The 19,351-nt window shown below is 52.5% G+C and overlaps 1 protein-coding gene across 4 annotated transcripts in view; it reads left to right on the top strand.

Annotated features, from left to right (window-relative positions):
- The window catches only part of DENND2A (DENN domain containing 2A), a 63,575-nt gene extending 52,456 nt beyond the window's left edge, over positions 1–11,119 (top strand). For all 4 annotated transcript variants that reach the window (XM_065681160.1, XM_065681131.1, XM_065681142.1 and 1 more), the window contains 6 exons: positions 4,624–4,801; positions 5,588–5,629; positions 7,199–7,316; positions 8,179–8,418; positions 9,909–9,995; positions 10,410–11,119. In XM_065681160.1, the coding sequence (XP_065537232.1) occupies positions 4,624–4,801; positions 5,588–5,629; positions 7,199–7,316; positions 8,179–8,418; positions 9,909–9,995; positions 10,410–10,441 (697 nt within the window). In that variant the 3' untranslated portion in view covers positions 10,442–11,119. The remainder of the gene's footprint in view (positions 1–4,623; positions 4,802–5,587; positions 5,630–7,198; positions 7,317–8,178; positions 8,419–9,908; positions 9,996–10,409) is intronic.
- The last annotated feature ends 8,232 nt before the right edge of the window (positions 11,120–19,351 follow it).

Here is a 19,351-nt window from a genome sequence, read left to right as displayed (position 1 = left end):
ATAACCTTGCACTTCAGCTGCTCACTGTTTCTCTGTGGAGCTATCTGGAATCGCAGAGATCTTTTTCACTGGTTTTCAGATCCTGTCTAAAAAGTCCCATCTTTAGGCAGGAAAGCCAAGGATTTGTGACAGAGGTGAAATTTGCAACACTTCCACATTGAACCTCTCCTCAAAGAAGAGGAAGTCCAGGGGTGGTGGTCTAGAAGAGTAATGCCACAGTGCTGCAAAGAAGTGATGAAAGGAGTTCTTTCAGCTTTCACCATGGCGCTGCTGCTGTTATTATGCTGTTATCAGTCAGAAATTGTGGAGTGGAAAGCACGCTCTGCAGTAATGGAGGGGAAGAGAAACCCCTGCTTTTGAATCTCCTAATGTTGCCTGAAATGTGCAGGTGTGCAAGTAGCTCAGGCTCAAAGGAGGCAGTTTTTAAAGTATCTCATTAACTTGGAGTGCACTTGAAAGATGGCACATTCGCTTTGTTGCAGTTCCTTTCAAGATCAGCTTGTATGAAAGGTACAAGACAAGCAATCTACTCTGGTATTGTTCCCATGCTTTTTCTGTGTGGGTTTTCTTGTGTTTGAGGGTTTTTTTTTTTTAACATTCCTGTTTGTTACTAGCTCTGTATCTTCTCATTATTTTCATTTTGTTTCTCTCTGAATCTACCTTGCATGTGTGGTAGACACAGCAAGATATGGGCTTGCTGAGGAGGGCAGGCTCTGCTTGAGAGCAGTGATGGAGGGGCAGGAAGGAATGTGCAGAAGGAAGGGGGTGCTCTACAACCTTTCCAAACAAGTAAGTGGAACTGGGGGGTTTTTCACCATTTAAAAGCTTAAAGCTACCAGTCTGTTGACACAGCCTTTGCAGGGTCCTCCTCTCTTTTTATATAGTATCTCCTTAAGAGACAAGCCTCTGGGAGTGCAGGGAGGGGAAACTGTCCCCATCTTGAGAGACTTTTTCAGCACACAAGTCCCAGGTGTTCCTCCCAAGGGCCTGTTCCCTGGCTGTTGCAGTCCTAGATAATATTTACTCATCTCTAAAAAACATCATGTGTTTAATGATGTTTACTACCCAGTTACTTCATATGGTACACTGACGTCCCAGCAACCACAGTTGTGTTCTGCTAACTGAACTTACCTGATGAAAACCAGCTAGCTGTAGCCCAGCCAGACCGCTCTGCTCAGCGTGTGTTAGCATTGCAGCCCAGGGATTCAAATCTACCAGACTTAGCTGGGGTGAGGGGGGCAGGAAAGCAGGCTCCACTTTCCAGAGTGAGCTCGAGCCCACACCCATCAAACCGCTTCCCTCTCCAGTCAGCAATAAACTGCCAGATCCGGGTTGCTGAGTGTAAATTCCCCCATGGAGTTTAACACGAGCCAGCTGGGCATCCGGCTGCACCAGCCTCCTTCCCCTCCTCCAGCCTTCAGAGACCTGGATGCTAGTAAAACAAAATGATGTTATATACAGGGTTTATAGTGGCTAGCATTCCCCCTCCCTTGACACATACAAATGCTTCCAGACCCAGAACAGATGAGTAACTGGTACCCTGCAGCAGGCTCTGCCGTCTCTGACTGCAGACCCTGCCTGCCTCCTGCTAGAGAGCTGATGGGGTTTCTGGACAGACCCCCTTGGAATTTGTCAGCAAAGGCACTTTTGGCTGAGCTGCTGGTGGCATTTGAAGGGGAAGAAGGAAGTTCCCATGAGCCATGGGGCAGCTTCCTCCAGGAGCTAGCCGTGTGCTCCCCTCCTGCACTTTCACTCTCCCATGGTTCTGAGGAGTCTTGGCAGTCTCCTAAAGCTGTGGGGTGCCTGGCTAGCCTCAGCTGGACACCGCTCCTTCCTCCTTCCGCCATACTCTGGCTTGACTGCTAGGAGCTATCATATGATTCGGACTAATAGAAATGCATGCCGTTGGCATGCAGTTACTCCTGCTAAGGGCTGCCCAGAAGCGAAGCCTGTATGGTACACAGGTAGAAAGCCAAGGGGCACGGCTGGACCATGACTGGAACAACCTGCAGGAGCACCTCCGGGGGACCTTGCAGCCGTAGATTGTGCCAAGGGCTTTGCCAGAACATCCAAGCAAGCTGTCTAGCTGTGCTGACAAGAATATGGCCAGCAGGTATGTGAGCCACAGTGCAGCCCAGTAGGTAGCTGTTGTAGTGGTGGTGCTGTCTTCTGTATGCCCATGGCTGTGTGGTGTTTGTGCTGGACAGTGTAGCCCCTGTACATCCAGACCCGTGGCTTTCCCGTGGAATGTGAAATGCTGTGGGAGAATAAAATAATTTCTCTAATGAAAGCCAGTGCTGTGGATGACCCCACATCTGTCTAGTCCTTCCCATCAGGGTACTGGAACAGCCGATGCTGGATTCAGTGGGACCTATTTCGTTGTCCAAAAAGCAGGTTCATGCCTGGTGTGCAGTAAACCAGCTCCACACGCTCAAGAGAGATACTGTGTGTGTTCAGGCCTGGCTGTTCGGTGGACTGTTCCACAAATCAAGCACAACAGTGCCAGTTCCTTCATTGCATTTATACACAAAAGATACAAGGTAATGCACTCCCAGCTGCATATAATTAGAGTAATCTATGTCTAATCTACGTATGATATTTGCTCATTCCTTCTAATCAGTATGCATGCTTAGAGGAGGGGTCTTCACCTTGGCTGGGCAATCTCTGACTTGTGGGTGTGATTTTTAGTATTACAATGAAGACAGCTGACTTCAGGACAACTTAAGTTTCTTCTGGTTAATAGAATAGTCACTTTGCCAAGCTGTCACATAACTTATCCTTGGTATAATCAATCCTGGATGTTCTCCTTGGATCTTTTAAACAGAACCAAGCCTTGGTTTTGCTCACAAATTCCTTATTGTTACTGATGGTCATCTTGACCCATGTGCAAGATCCTAATACCTAATACCTGTGACTACCATCAACACATGTACAATATACTGTATCAATCTCTTGTTGCATGCATGTGGGCTAGGTTAGGAAAGCTAAAGCCCTGGCAGAATTTAATCCAGCCAAGGATATTAAGGCCAATGCGAAAAATTTCTGTAGGTAAATCGAGGATGAAAGGAAGACAAGGGAAAATGTGGGACCCTTCTGGAAGGAAATGGGAGACTTGGTCACCTGGGACATGGAGAAGGATGAGGTACTCGATGAATTTTTTGCCTTGGTCTTCACCAGCAACATCTCCAGCCGCACCACTCAAGCCGCAGAAGGCAAACTGGGAGAATGCAGAGCCACCTGCTGTAGGAGAAGATCAGGTTCAAGAGCATCTAAGGAACTTGAAGATGCATAAGTCCATGGCACCTGGCAAGATGCATCCGTGGCAAGGCATTTGACGCTGTCCTACATGGCATCCTTATCTCTGAACTGGGGAGGCATGGATTTGACAGATTCACCACTCAATAGATAAGAAATTAGCTAGATGGTTGCATGGCTCCACATCCAAATGGAAACCGGTGATGAGTGGTGTTCCTCAGGGGTGGGCACTTGGACCAGCGCTGTTCAGCATCTTTGTTGGTGACATGAACAGTGGGATTGATGCACCCACAGCACGTTTGCTGGTGACAGAAGTTGTGTGGTTCAGTTGACATGCTGGAGGGAAGGGATGGGATCCAGAGGGATCTGGACACGCTTGAGAGGTGGCCAATGCCAACATTATGAAGTTCAACCAAGCCAAGTGCAAGGTCCTACGCCTGGGTCAGGGCAACCCCAGGCACAGCTACAGGTTGGGCAAAGAAGAGATTCAGAGCAGCCCTGCGGAGAAGGACTTGGGGATGCTGGTCGATGAGAAAATGAACATGAGCCGGCTTCAGTGTGCGCTCGCAACCCAGAAAGCCAACCGTACCCTGGGCTGCATCAAAAGGAGCGTGACCAGGTCAAAGGAGGTGATCCTGCCCCTCTACTCTGCTCTTGTGAGACCTCACCTGGAGTATTGTGTGCAGTTCTGGTGTCCTCAACATAAAAAGGACATGGAACTGCTGGAACAAGTCCAGAGGAGGGCCACGAGGATGATCAGGGGACTGGAGCACCTCCCGTATGAAGACAGGCTGAGGAAGTTGGGGCTGTTCAGTCTGAAGAAGAGAAGGCTGCGTGGAGACCTCATAGCAGCCTTCCAGTATCTGAAGGGGGCCTATAGGGATGCTGGGGAGGGACTCTTCATCAGGGACTGTAGTGACAGGACAAGGGGTAATGGGTTAAAACTTAAACAGGGGAAGTTTAGATTGGATATAAGGAGGAAATTCTTTCCTGTTAGGGTGGTGAGGCACTGGAATGGGTTTCCCAAGGAAGTTGTGAGTGCTCCATCCCTGGCAGTGTTCAAGGCCAGATTGGATGAAGCCTTGTGTGGGATGGTTTAGTGTGAGGTGTCCCTGCCCATGGCAGGGGGGTTGGAACTAGATGATCTTGAGGTCCTTTCCAACCCTAACTATTCTATGATTCTATGATCTTTCCTAACCTGGGCTCCTATCTCAAGTCATTGCTCCTGAAGCTGGTGTTAGAAATCTGGGAAAGCCCTTAGTAATTGCAGAGATCAATCAGGGAACAAGTGAAAGAGCCCTGATTTCTAGGACGTCACTTATCTCCTGACTGATCAGCCATTGCGCTTGGTTGTGTTTCATCTTCCAGCACTCTTTCCAAGTGTTGTCATGCCACAGTGGCACTACTGTACCCCTTCACCTGGCAGCACACATACATCCCTGTGCTTCCACCTTCCATGATCGACATCGTGTGCTCGCCCACCCCCTTTCTCATCGGCCTGCTCTCCAGCTCTCTGCCCCGCCTGAAGGAGCTCCCAGTGGAGGAGGTGAGCCTTGCTTTTGGTTGCTTTCCAGTGGGCTGAGTTGTTTTCTCTCCCAGAAAGGCTGCTTTTGAGAGTCCGCCTTGCAGCATGAAGAAGCTGAGCTCTCATTCTCCATCTCCTGTGAGCATGGGGTGAGGGAGGAGGTGGATGGCCTGGGAGGAGGTGGGGGTCTACACCTTCCTTGTCCACAGTCTGGGAAGGGGGGGGCTGGGATCTCCCACCAAGGGGCTGCTGTGGGGAGGAGATGATTTGCTTACAGTTTCTGTTGTTTCTGCAAAGTGCTGTCTAGGGGATGAGCACAAAGTCTGCCAGGCTTAAAGTATGATTGCTACAAATTCGCCAGGGTAGCTGCCCCTCTCATTAACACAGGTGCCTAATGAACCAGGAAATAACTAAGAACCAGACTCATGGTGCGCAAGGTGGTGCACTCAGCAAGGCTGAATGTAGTCAAGGAGATGTTTCCCTCCCAGCCCACCCAGAGGACAGCAGTGAAGCGCATGGGGACAAAAGGTGGAGCTCAGCCCCCAGTGTGGGGTGAGGAGTGGTGGCCTGGCTTGGAGGATAGCCTCGTGCTGTCCAAGCTGTGCTGCAGTGTGTGGCAGCATTGCTGGAAAGCTACAGCAAGGGCTGCTTTCTTGTCTTGAGCTGACTGCTCCTCCAGCTGTGGTGGTGGGGAGGAGGAGCAGGACAGGGCTGAAGCATTTCCTCCAGGGCACTTACAGAGTGAGATAAACTCTGATGATGGAAATAATAACTTTCTTTTTTTAATTCTTGCTCTTCCATTCTTAGGTCCTTGTTGTTGACCTTGTAAATAACCGGTTTCTGAGACAGGTGAGTAGAGCTATATCGTGTCCTTCATTTTTTCTCCCCTTTTTCCACCACACCTCACCTCCATCTGTGTTGGCTGACCTGCCCGGATGGATGGATTGCTTACTCCCCTCACAAACTGATGCAGCATTTGTGGTTGGCAGCATTATAGGGGTTGCTATGTGATGTCAGCATCCCAAACCACAGCTGCTGAGGGCCAAATCATTGTGCATTCTCTCTGTTTTAAGAGGGGAAACAGTGGCACTTAAGCACTGTCGGTCCTTAAGTGGCATATTGTAAGGCTGAGGGCAGAGCTGGAAAGCCTCAGCTCAGCTGTGTCTGCTAGGGAGAAGCACAGGTTCTTCCAGCCTGTGTCTGTCAGTCCATCTCCTATCGCATCCCCAGCCCTGAGGGGGGGATAGGGCCATTTCTTCAAATCCTTCCTCCCAAGGGGTTTGTGGCTCCTCACTCCAGTCCTTGAACTAGGTGGGGCATAAGAAGGAAGCTGGTACATGACAGCCTGTATTATGCTCTGCAGATGAAACTGACTGCTGATTTTTACTTCCCTTTGTTGCGGAGAGGAGTAGGATATTGAAGGGAAGAGAACAGATGAGTGAACATAATCCGGGCCTGGGAAGCTATTTTTGCCTCAGAGCTGTTTGGCAGATTGCTGAGCAGTGCTGGCTGCAATGAATCACAGAGTCATAGAATCAGCTGTGTTGGAAAAGACCTTTAAGATCATCAAGTCCAACTGTTATCCCAGGACTGCCAAGTCCACCACTAAACCATGTCACTGAGGAGCTCAGCCTGTTCAATGCCTGATCACCCTTTTGGTGGAGACATTTTCCTAGTACCCAGTCTAAATCTCCTCTGGCACAGCTGGAGGTTGTTTCTTCTAGTCCTCTTGGTCTCTGCTGTGCCTCACATCCCGTGAGTAGGATGGGATGAGTGCACCTCCTGCTGCAGGGAGTAGAATTGTAGTGCAGGCCACTCCTTCGGTGCAGTTCTCACTTGCCAGCTGCCTTAGCTGCAGGGATATGCTTTACCTTGCACCTCGCTTTTGGAGGTTTAAGGTAAACCAGGCTGTCTCAGCCAGGGCTGTCAGGAGCTCGCACACACTCACAGGCAGTTCCTTGGCTCCGTTGCTCTATGGGAACTCGCCTGAGTACCAGGATCGATGCGGAGCAGAGCTGAGCAGGGGGTTGTGCTCACCTGGCTGCACGCCAGCATTGTTCAGATACGTCCTCCTTGTGGTGGTGCGAGTGCTCACAAGTGGAAGGTGAGGCCATGGGAGAGCCCTGCCTGGTAGCCTCTTGGGTTGGGCATCTGAAATTCCTTCAGAATAGAGGAATATTTGGGAAAAGACACCCCCTTTCTCCTTCCTTTTGTGCTTCTTGATGGTCCCGCACTGGGATGTGCTGGGAATGTGCCAAGCATATTATACTACACCTTCTCCCTCTCTTTCTTCCTTTCCTCGCAGTTCAGTTTTAGTGCTCCCCCTGCCGTGCTGGGAACAGGATAGGAGCTGGGGAGAAGGGCAGGGGCCAGCTGTGTCCCGGCCCCAGGCCCTAAGGAGGTGGCTCTGTCTTACAGATGGACGATGAGGACTCCATCCTGCCCCGCAAGCTGCAGGCTGCCCTAGAGCACATTTTGGAGCAGAGGAACGAGCTGGCGAGCGACAAGGAGGAGGGCCCTGTCAATGGCAAGCAGGGTAAAGCACAGTGCCTTTCAGCTTTAAACCACGTCTTTGCCTTCCCTTTTTCTCCTGTCGCTTCTTTGGGGAGAACTAGGCTTGTACTGCTTTTCACACCACAGAAATTGGAGGTAGGTCAAGAGTCTGGTTGAAGCTGTATGAAATATTCCGTTGCACCGGGGACCATTCTCTTTGTGCGAGGAGAAGCAGTACTTGCCCCTTCCCAGCTCTGTCCAACCTCCCTGTACTCCTGTGTGTGAGGTGGGGAGGGTGGTGGTCCCACAGGTCTCTCTCTGCTGCTGACCCTGTGAGTGATGCAGGCTCCCTGGGGGCACAGTCTGCCTGCAGAGCTGCAGTCTCGGAGGTGGGCATGTAGCTCACAGGTGACTGACCAAAAGGACATCCTATGCCATGTAGCATTATGCTCAGCATTTAAAGCTGGGGGAAGAAGAAGGAAGGGGGAACGTTCAGAGTGGTGGCGCTTGTCTTCCCAAGTAACTGTTATGTGTGAGAGAGCTCTGCTTTCCTGGGGGTGGCTAAATACCTTCTGCCCATGGGAAGTGGTGAATGAATTCCTTGCCTTGCTCTGCTTGTGTGCGCAGCTTTTGCTTTACCTGTTAAACTGTCTCTGTCTCAACCCACAAATTTTCTCACTTTTCTCATTCTCTCCCCATCCCACTGGAGAGAGTGAGAACCAAGAGAAAACTTGGTGGTTTTCAAAGCAGCAGCAGTTGGTCCTCTTTGTGGGATGCTGTCTCTCTTGAGCAGCTTTTTCTGCTCAGGCTGGATCTGAAAAAAGCGAAGGAGTTTGTACCCAGAGCTATTCCTAACACATCCTTACAGCAGTGTCCTCACCATCGCCTCTTTGTTTTCTCCTTAGAGACCAGCCCTTTGAATGAGGTGGTGTCCGAGGCCTTTGTCCGTTTCTTTGTGGAGATTGTGGGCCACTACTCCCTCTTCCTGACCCCCTCCGAACGAGAGGAGCGGACCCTGCAGCGCGAGGCTTTCCGCAAGTCCGTCTCCTCCAAGAGCCTGCGACGCTTCCTGGAGGTCTTCATGGAGACGCAGATGTTTGGGGGCTTCATTCAGGAGCGGGAGCTGCGGAAGCAGGGGGTCAGAGGTGAGGGGCTCTGCCGGGGCTCTGCTGTTGTGGAAACTCCACTGTTGCTCACCAGCTGCCAGCTCCATCCCCAGCAGCGTGGCTGTAGGCTGCTGTGTCTGTGCAGGAACACCGGGAGGGAGGTGGCAGAAAAATGCTTGTGCAGGCTGATGGTTCGTCCTGACACCCCAGCGTGGCCTTGGAAAAGTCACTTGGGGATTTTTTTGTCTCTGTTTCCTTATCTACCCGAAAGGGAGCATCACCCCATAGGAGCACAGTGAGATATAGTGCTTGCACAGTGCATGCGAACCAGCTGTTGGAGAACAGGATTTTTTTGTGTGTGATCTGATAGTTTCTTCTTGGGGTTACAGGCACACTTCACCACTGAAGTAAGGGACATAAGCAGTATCCTCCATGTGTGTGCCTCTTCCGTTCAACACTGAATTCCCACCGGGACCATCACAGAAGGGTTACACTGTTGGAATGACATTTATTCTCCCAGTCCCTTATGTCCCCTTCACATGCCTAGAGGAAGAATGGGTTGGATTGGTGATGGTGTCTTAGCTAGTAGAAAATGTGGATGCTTCTGTCCTTCGAAGGGCTGCTTCTGTTGTTTAACTCCTGGTATACCACACTCCCAAGGACTCTATTGGCAGCTCATCCAAGTGTCTCATCCCTGCTGCTGCTTGGTGCTGGCTTAGCAGTTTCCATCCAAGCACTAATAAGCAGTGGACACTTGAATAGATGGCTGAGTAAAAGAGGTTTTGCAGCATGGTAAATCCTGTGTGACAATCCCCCAGATGACCTCACTCTCTGGACTTAGCTGTGTTTGTAGCAGAATGAACAGAGTTTTAGTGCAAGGTACAAAAGGAGCAGGTGGACCAAAGCTCCTGTCCCAGATCTGGGCTCAGCTGGTGGAGGAGATGGGGTGAGTCATTCCCTTTCGTATTTGTTGGAGGGAGAAGGCCACACACAAAAATGCTCAGAGGGCTGGAGCACTCTGCTATGGAGACAGGCTGAGAGAGTCAGGCTTGTTCAGCTTGGAGAAGAAGAGGCTCAAGGGAGACCTTAGAGCAGCTTCCAGTACCTAAAGGGGCCACAAGAAATCTGAAGAGGAACTTCTTACGAGGGCATGTAGTGATAGGAGAAGGGGAAATGGCTTTAAATTAAAAGAGGGTAGATTTAGATTAGATATAAGGAAGAAATTCTTCACTGTGAGGGTGGTGAGACACTGGCACAGGTTGTCCAGAAAAGCTGTAGCTGCCCCGTCCCTGGCAGTGTTCAAGGCCAGGTTGGATGGGGCTTTGAGCAGCCTGCTCTAGTGGAAGGTGTCCCTGCCCATGGCAGGGTGGTTGGAACTGGATGAGCTTTAAGATCCCTTCCAAGCCAAACCATTCTGTGATTCTGTGTGCAATAGTTGATTGGTAAGCTGGGATAGTGTTCTTTCATCTGAGCATTCTTACTTTTATTTATAGGGAAGCAAAATAGATGCTGACTTCTTCTTTCTGCAGGTCTGTTTGAGGTACGGGCTCAGGAGTACCTGGAAACACTTCCCAGTGGGGAGCAGAGTGGAGTCAATAAATTCCTGAAAGGCCTAGGTAAGGAACCAGCAAAACCCTTGGCTTCTCAGGAGGCTTGGGCTTCGTGATGTATCAGATTTAGCAGCAGAGAAGCTGCCAAAGGGTGGCAGGGCTTTGCTAGTGACTGCGTGTGGCTTCTTGCAGAGCAGTGCTCTGAGCCTTGAGTGATCAGAGCCCAGCCATGTACCCCTGCTCTGGGACGCTATTGGCTCTGCCCCCTGAGCTGCTGCTTGTCTGGAAGCTGGTGGAGAACCGAAAATTGGGCCAGGAGCTACATCTGTGTCTTTCAAAGGAAATAGGTGGATCTGAGGAGGCAATAGATCAACCAGTGACTTGGGGGTGGCAGATGCAGGTCAGATGGTGATGGTTGGGAATGGCACTTGTTTTGCCTGTCTCTGATGGGAGTCCATTTTCCTTTCTTAATCTCTCCAGGTAGCAAAATGAAATTCCTCCACAAAAAATAAGAAGCACATCCTCGTTCCACAGAAGAGAATGGCTTTACCATTTAACAGCAATACATCAGACTATTATCAACCGTTCCCATTCAGCCTGCTCCCAGGAACCAACAGCCTTGGGCAAGCGGACTGCAGCTGGGTTGTGCTCACACAGACGTGTGGTGCCACAGGAAGGTTTGATGGCTGCAGGGCTGCCGGGACAGGTTTCTGGATATCTACAGTACCATGCACTGGACCAAGTACTCTCTCTGAACTCTGCACTAGCACGTTGCAGGCATCCTAACGGATTGGATCTCTTAGCTAGTCAGTTCTTTGTTTTATTGTATTTTTTTATTTATATTGGGGTTAGAACAACTATTAACCGATGACTCCTGTCCTGCCTCCTCTCTGCTTGGTGCTGCAGGAGGCTAAAGTGGGACTCCCATGGGACTGAGCAGGCAAAGCTCAAGCACCGAGGAGGGGAGAAACAGAGATGTATGGAAATAGGTCTCTGCAAAGTGACGGCTGCAGGGATGATGTGGACTGACCAGGAGGAGCTTTCAAGCAAGGGAGATGGGTGGGAGAGAACCACTAAACCTACTGAGGACATGATGGGCCAGCCAGCTCTGTGGAGACATGTGCCAGGGGGTTCTGGCACAAGGAGAGGCCTTTCCTTATGCAGTGTAATTAAAAGTGAGTGGTGTAAAAGGTGTGCGGACCCTTGGGTGCCTTGGGGAGGGGTTGAGCTGTGTCTGCCCACCCGCCCACCCACCCAGTGCTGAGCATGAGCTGGAGAGGACATCTAGCAGCTGAGCCTTCAGTTTGGCCAAGCCATCTGCTTCACCATGGGCCTCATTCCCTTGTCTGGCTGCTTGCAGGGGGAGCCCAAAGTGGAACTCACAGGTGAGTTCCTGAAGGTCAGATGGGCTCTCTTTTTCTAACTGGCGTGTTGCTGTCAGGGGCACAGTAGGAAGCATGCAATAGGAGAGTGCCTGCTGCTGCCTTCTGTGCTTCTGGTTGGGCAGGAGGTCAGACCTCCTGCTCACCTCTCCTCTGTCTTTTTCAGTCAGAAGTGTTAGGGGAGGCATGTGGAGGTCAAGGTGGGGTGAGGGCTCTTTTATAACTGGTACAAAAGCTGTTTCTCTTGCACTGCTTGTGAGGGCAGTCGAGAGCAGCTGGAACATCCTTGGGTCTCCTCTGTTCTTCGGAGAGGAAGGCAGAGGGTAAGTCTGCTATGGCCTGAAGGGAAATCTCTTCCCCAGTTAAGTGTGCAGGTACCTTGGCTGTGGGCACCTGTGTTACACTGGGCTACAGGGGGCCACCAGGGGGTTTGGAAATGGTCCATGTGCCACTGGGGGCAGTGGGCTTTCCCAGGCGAGAGGGCTGTGTTGACCAGCAATGGGGTTCAGAGGGGCTTACCTCCACTCGGTAATGGAGTGAAGCTGTGGCTCCAGGCCTGCTCTGTGCATCCTTTGAAGCCTGCATTTCCAGTTTCCTACAGCACCAGCCTCTTTGTGCTGTGTTTTAAGGATGGAGGAAATGGGTAGTGATGGGTGGTGGCAAGAGCAGGCAGCTGGGTGCGTGGAGGGGTGAGCACTTGTAGAGACAGCGCTTGCTTGCCTTGCAGTGTAATGGGGCTTGTTACGTCTGTGATATGTGCCACTATCTGGGGACCAGATAAGTTAGGCAAGTGCCTCTGGGTGGCCCTGCTTAAGCAGGGAGTTGGCCCAGATGAACCCCAGAGGTCCCTTCCCACCTCAACCTGTCTGTAGTTCTGTGGGGAGCACCATGAATGCCGCTCAGCAGCAGTGCCATAGGTGGGCAGCGCCTGTAGCTCTGTGCTCCCCAGCCCATGTGCAGGGAGCTGAAGCAACAACGGAGGGAGTCAGAGAAGGCAGCAGCCTTTATCCCCCCTTCCTCCCAGTGTGGTAACCAGTGGAGGGTGCAGGAGGCCTCCTCTCAGTTGTGCTGGGCAAAACTGGCACTACTTAAAAGTCTAGTTTGTCCCAGGAGGCCATGGTGGCCCACCAGAGGAAGCTGCAGTGAAGTCCGGGGTGAATCAAACGCTGTGGTTTGGTTGTCTTTTAAAAAGGTGGTTTTAATTGTAGCAAAATGAGGTTTTGCAAAGCTGGGATGCACCCACACATGCAAAGGTGGCTAGGATACCTGCAAAGCTTTGTGGGTGCTAAATGGAGCTGATCCTGGGGCTCACCTGAGGCCTTCAGAAGCAAGTCTCTTATGTGGTACCCTGCTGCTGAGCCTGTTCCTGGGGGATCCACATTCCTCTTCTCAAAGTGACGTTTTCAACAGTGTGGCACATCACCTTCCTTGACAGGAGCCATGGTAGAGAGCTGGGATGCCTGATGCTCACAGGCTCCTAGGCTCAGCTTGGACCTCTGTATGAGCATGCTGAGATACATGCTGAGATGCTTTTGCTGCAGTACCTTAACAGCTCAAGTTAAAAAGGGTTGTGAAATAGCCCCATTTTTATTATGTGGGGGCTCTGCCAGCACCGAGCCCTGTGGCCACTTGGTGCTTTCATTGGCAGCTCTCAGGAAAGTAAGAATTATGCTTACATAGTGTACAAAATCCAAAGAAGTGTCCAATCCAAAGCAGCAGCATGAGAAGTGCAATGAAAGAAACATTTAGGGCTGTGTTATTAAGGATCTAAGATGAAGCTCTAGCAGAAAGCATTGGTCTCCAGCTGTAGGACAGCCTCTCCAGCTTTATGTTGAGCTGTGTTGTACTGGGATGAGCAGGACCCTGCGTCCCTCAGGGCTCTGGATGCTTTGGAGGAACCCACCTGTGAAGACAAGCTGTAAGTCCGGCTGTGCTGGGTCTCAGCAGGGGTGCTTGTGCCCTCCCGTGGAGGCTGCCAGCAGATGGCCAGAGAAGGCTCCAAACAGAGCACATATGCTGGGTGTGCCCTATATACTCTATAGATAGACACACCGTATATACACTATACATACCCAAAGCTTGCCTACTCTACATCCCACGAAGAGGGGTTTCCTGCATCTGGGCTGGTGTATGTGTGTTTAGTCACCTTGGATGAGTTTCTCTACTGTAAATGTGTGCACATGGGAGGATTACAGAGCTTCAGCAGAAGCGATGGAAAGTGGAAACATATTCCAGGCTAGATTCATTCCTGCCACTGTCACCTACAAATGTACGTGGTGGGGAACTGGTGCGTGTAGTTCACGCAAAGCAGTGGCAGAGCCCTGTTGTCTTCTGCTTGCATAGAAACTCCGGCACCCTTCACACGGTACACAAGGGTCGTGCTGGGTTTGGGGAGTGGGTCTGCAATGCTCCAGGGTATTTAACTCTCAGTGTTACTGGGACGTCAAACACTTCAGTGGTGTGAAGACGTGCTGGTCTGGCTGCCCTTCAGCAGCCAGACTGCATGTTGCTTGGCACCCAATGGGCCCCCCGCAGCGTAAGTGTTAATAGGTGGTCTTTCTGAGAGACACGTAACTTTTCTTGCATCATGCAAGGTAATTGTGAGGGGAGAGCAGGGGCAGCCATGAGGGGGAGGTTGTGAGGGAAAAGGAGGGACAGCCATGAGGGGAGATCATGAGGGGACAACAGGGGCAGCCATGATGGGAGATCTTGAGGGAGATGGAGGGGCGGCCATGGGGTTCAATCATGAGGGGGGAGGTGGGGCGGGTGTGCGGGGAGATCATGTTGTGAGAGCAGGGGAAGGCAGGGGGCATGAGGGGCGCCCATGGGCTGTGAGGGGTGACTGTGAGGAGACATTCTGAAGGGAGATAAGGTGGCCATGAGGGGTAGGGGCAGCAGCTATATAGTGGGGGCCACTAAGATGGGCCAGGTGAGGGGTGGCTGTGACTGGAGATCCTGAGGGAAGATCAATTTGCCCTTAGTGACATGGTTTAGCGGCGAGCTTGACGGTCCTGGGCTGGCGGTTGGCCTCAGTGATCTCTTCTAACCTAGTTGCTTCTACGATTCTGAGTGTGCTAAGGCAAGAGGCTGGTCCAGGGGCAGCATGGATTTACCAAATGGCACTGGAGAACCAGGACTCTTGTCTCAGAGGTTAAACATTAAAAGCTGCAGTCTCTGCTCCCTCAGTTAAGCAACGTGCACAGGCTGATGTGAGCAGCTCTGCAGGACCGTTGATGCCCAGGAGAGCTGCACTAGCTGGCCCCCAAGCCCCTGGCTAAACCCCGAGCCCCATAGCCCTCCTTGGCTCCCACAGTCTGTGTCCTGCGAGAGCTTAGGGCACTGGGCAAATCCTGGCTCTTACAGAAGCTTGCATGCAGCTTTGGGAACTCCAGCATAAGAGTGATGTGGACCTGCTTGAGCGAAGCCATGAAGATGGTGGAGCACCTCTCCTTATAGAGACAGGCTAAAAGAGTTGAGCTTGTTCAGGTGTTTCTGCCCATGGCAGGGAGTTGGAACCAGATGGTCTTTAAGGTCTTTTCAAGCCCAAACCATTCTAAGAGTCTATGAATGTCCTGTTCACCGTGCAGTTATTCATTCATCACTGGTGTTGGCCAGTGCAGGCAGGACAGAGAGCGAGCGCTGTGCAGTCAACAGCCGAGCCCCTGCCCTGCACAGGGTAGGTCCGATTTGGGTTTGGAGGGGTGTAGCGGAAGGTGTTTGCGGTTGGCTGCATGTGGGGGTCCCCAGTGCCAGTGGCTGAGGGTCTCACAACCTACCTCTCTGCCTGGAGACGCCTTTCAGGTCACAGGTGCCAGGGGGCAGCTTGCACGTGTAGAGCCCCAGGCAGCCGCTGCAGTCAGAGGGCTTCCGGCAGGGCCGGGACTGGATGCTGTGGCAGGAGTACTGCAGAGGGAGGGAGAGGTATTTCCCAGCTCCTGGCCCAGGTCCACCTGCCCCCCAGTCACATCACTGTGCTCACACTGTTGAGAGCCCCTGCCACAAGGAGCCTGTGCCAGGCAGAAGGTTTCCTTTTGGGGTGTGCATGCCCCACAGCTGATTAGTCAGTCAGTCTGGGGCAACAGGAGCTGCTCAGCTGCAGGACAGCATCGTGCTATACATGCTCAAGCTGACACCGGTGCGATGGCTGGGGGTGACACAAGCTCAAAAGAGCCTCAAAAGACTCAAATGAGCTCCAAAGACGGGCAGGGTGGAGAAGCTATCGACTGGAAAGCAAAGCCAAGTTGCAGAAGATAGATATTATGGGATAAGCATTTGCTGCTGGGTGTTTGGTTTCCATTTAAAACAGTAAAATGATGCAGGAAAACACAGTCATGGGACAAGATGCTCACCAGGCTGTAGAGCAGTAGCTTCATGCAAGGAGCGGGAGAAGTTTGGGCCCAAAGAGGCAATTTTGAGGCAGTTCATTACTGCTTTGGACAGAAAGCATGCTAAGCAGCTGGTCCCCACAGCCACTGCCTCTGCCCTTGCTGCAGTGCCATCCACCCTGGCAGAGCATCACCCAGCACAGCACCACCCAGCACACCTTGGTTAGAAAAAGTGCAGCCAGACTGACACCTCCTGACCTGCTACTGGCTGCGGCCACCGGCTCTGCCCTGACCCTTCCCAGGTGCCCGTGGAGTTCTAGAGTTGTCCCTGCCCATCTCCCTTGTCTGCACCACAAGCCACAAGTGCTGAGGCCATGTTCTAGCCAGCGCTTTCACACTTGGCTTGTGAGGAGCAGCCCAAGAGCAGCTTTTCTACCTGGTATTTGCGGGGTTGTGGCATGCTGGGCGCTTGCTCCTGCTGCCCTCAGGTCTGCGTGGCTTTCATGCGCCATGGTGCTGCAGGGCCTGGGGGACAGTAAGGCTCTGCGCAGGGTGCTGGGGCTCAGGGGTGCACAGGGGACCTGGTCTGGAAGCTGCAGGGCTGGCTGAGCTGCTCAGGCACATACCAGCATGAGGGCACGTGGTGGCAGTACATGGGTCATAGTGCGGGTGCAGCAACCCTCTGCCTGGAGGAGAGGGGCCACCCCAGCTCTGCCCTGCCAAAATCCCAGCCTTGTGCGTGGCTAAACAATTGCAGGCGTTTGGGTGGTACAGGTGAGGAGCCCAGGGCACAGGCTGTGCCTGGAGAATGCTCTCTTCTCCCTGTATTTTGGGGCTGTCCCACCTGGTTTTAGCCTCTCTGTGCTGCTCAGACCTGCCAGAGCTGCTGGCTCCCTGTTATAACAAGGGCTAGGGACATCCCACCCAGAGGTTCCTGCAGCAACCTGTGGGGCTGTAAAGCAGAAGGGCCTGTTTCTATGGCCACATTCTCTTCATGTGATGCTGCTAACACCATAGGCACAACCCCACTCCTGCCCTACAGACAGGTCAGCCAAAGGGGCTCAGCAATTGCCTGACCCTGGGGTCAGGAGTGGGGGGCTCTTGCCTCCCCTCACTCCTGGTCCCTCTGCAACCCCCCCGAGCAAACATTCATCCATGCTGGCCAAGGATGGGTTGTGCTTACCGTGTCCCCGTTGAACTTCCCATGGCGCTTCAGGTGATGGCTCAGCCTCCTGCTGCGGGAGGGCTGTGGAGGGTGCCTCCGGGGCTTGCTGCTGGGATCCTGCTCGCCACTGCCCAGTGGGGGCCTGGCCATGGCCTTGCTGGGGGGCCTGGCTCCCATCACCTCCCATGCACTAGCCACAGGGTGGCTCCTGTCCAAGCCCTGCCCAGGCAGGTTGACCCCTCCATCTCCAGGTGACCAAGGGTCTTCTCCAGGGCCCCCTACTCCTGGGTGCTTCCTCAGGGTGCCAGCCCAGCTCCCCAGTGCCTCAGATGGAACTGGGGCTGAGCAGAGCAGCACCCGGAGGAGCGCAGTGACCATCAGCACCTTGACATTCATTCTCAGGGACTGGATGCGCTTGGGGTCTTCCTGCCCAGGCAAGGCTGCTGGAGGCAGGAGCAGAGGTGGACACAGAGGTGAAAGCAAACCTCTCTTCGCTGCTGCTGGACCCAGCCAAAGCCATTTTTATACGCAGGCACATAGCCCGGAGGCACAGCCCTTTTCCTCCGCCCCTGCTGTGTCCCACCTCCCCCTTGCAAGCAAACCCGGCTGTTTGGGCCCCGTCCCCCTGCCTTGCATTCCCAAACACCTCAGCACCCTCCCACCCTGCCCCTGCTTGGTGATGGGCGTGTGGCATCTCCCACTTGTGAGCACCGGATCTTTCAGCTAAACCACACTCACAAGCCAGGTCTTAGTAAAGGGGGGATTGCTGCTGGTTAAGTGTTTGTGCTTGGCAGGGAGAGGGGGGAATGTGCAAGAGCAAAATCGGTCCCTTTAATCTCTGACAAGGCAGATGTTACATTTTCACTTTGGTTGCCTAAGGAGATAGTGCTGATGTGATGCATCTTGGTCAGTTCTCCAGCCCGTCACTCGTACCTTCTCAGCTCTTCACCCAGTTTTGGCCAAATCTGATGGTAGGCTTAGAGGTAAGGAGTTGCTATGAGCCTGGTGGAAGCGGTCTAGGTAGGGACATCCAGAGAACACCTCCGTCCATTGCAGTGGGAGCTCACTGCATATTAAACAGCAGAGCCCATCCAGGAGAATTGTGTTAGAGCTGCCCTGACCAAGCTTTGGTTGGCTTTTGTGACATGTCCGATCCCAGTGATCTGCTCCTCGGGCAAGAGTCCTCACCAATAGGCAGCCTCTGTATGGAATGGACAGTGAGTCTACTCCAGGCTTACTATGGATCAGGTTCGATAAACAGCCACAGAACTGAGACTCAGCTCCACTGGAAGTTAGTTTTAATGAGTTTCTGTGTTCACCGAACTATTGGCACCTGCAGTTTTCTCCTGTGTACGTTACATGCTGGAAGGGAGGAGGTGACTTTTCCTCACTGTTTCCACAGGAGATGCCTTTGTTCCCCAGTGCTTATCAGTATTTGGCATCTCTCTTGGATGGCCCCCTCCATCATGCCACAACCTCCCCATCAACATCCTCTTGGCCAAAAGGCTGTACTCACAGTCCTGGGCATTGGGACTATGCCTTTCCCCCTCAGCCCTGCTCACTAGCAGGGAGGATCACCCCCAAAGTCTTTTTCCACAGAGTCCCATCTCCTCATCCACCAAAGGACATTCGCTGGGGGTAAGATGCTTTTTGATCAAAATTGTTCTGTGTGCCAGCTGAGGAAGGGCTGACAGCATCAGCTTTAGACAGAATGTGGGTAGGATACAGCTACAGTTTCTAGGCAATGGACAGGTCTGAACTGAAGTGCTGTGCAGGATGGGTAGCAGTCCTACCACTACACCACCACCTCCGGCTGCTCTGAGGCCGCATCTCCAGTGTGAAAAGTGTCTGTGGTCCTGCCTGCTGTGCTGCCTCCTCCTGGTGGGAGGAAGGACTCTGGAGGGTGCAGTATGTTGCCAGCCCACCGCCCTGGGTGTGAGCTAAAGGAAGGCAGGAGACCAGCTTGCTGATCCTACACATCTGCTGCTGGTATTTTCTGTATGAGTAGCAAACACGTACTAGCAGAAGAGGTAATGGCTTCAAGCTGTGCCAGGGATATTAGGAACAATTTCTTCACAGAGAGGGTGGTCAGGCATTGGCACAGGCTGCCCAGGGCAGTGGTGGAATCACCGTCCCTGGAAGTGTTCAGAACACATGCAGACAGGGCCCTTGGTGACATGGTTTAGTGATGGCCTTGGCAGTCCTGGGGTGACGGGTGAACTTGATCTTAAAGGTGTTTTCTAACCTGTTTGATTCTGTGATTCTATCCTGGCTGTTATGGTGCTGGACTTGGACACCTCAGCTGGTATAAGGCTGTAAGGGAAAGGGAGGCTGTTTTGCACACACTGCACCTGAAGCTGTTGCTGGAGCCTCCCTGTCCTGCTCTGCCCCAGACATTTTGGTGTTTGTAATCACACAGTGGGTGCTCCCATGTGGAGCAGGGATGAGTTCACACGGTCATTGGCCTTCTTACCTCTGATGGGGTAACGGCCCAGCAGCCTTGAGCCAGAAAGCATCCCTGTGAGACCCACAGAGGTCTCTTGCCACTCA

The sequence above is a fragment of the Lathamus discolor genome, chromosome 1, assembly GCF_037157495.1.
Source record: "Lathamus discolor isolate bLatDis1 chromosome 1, bLatDis1.hap1, whole genome shotgun sequence".
NCBI classification, from domain to species: Eukaryota; Metazoa; Chordata; class Aves; order Psittaciformes; family Psittacidae; genus Lathamus; species Lathamus discolor.
The sequence above is the reverse complement of the archived record's forward strand: the minus strand, read 5'-3'. Positions and strand labels throughout refer to the sequence as shown.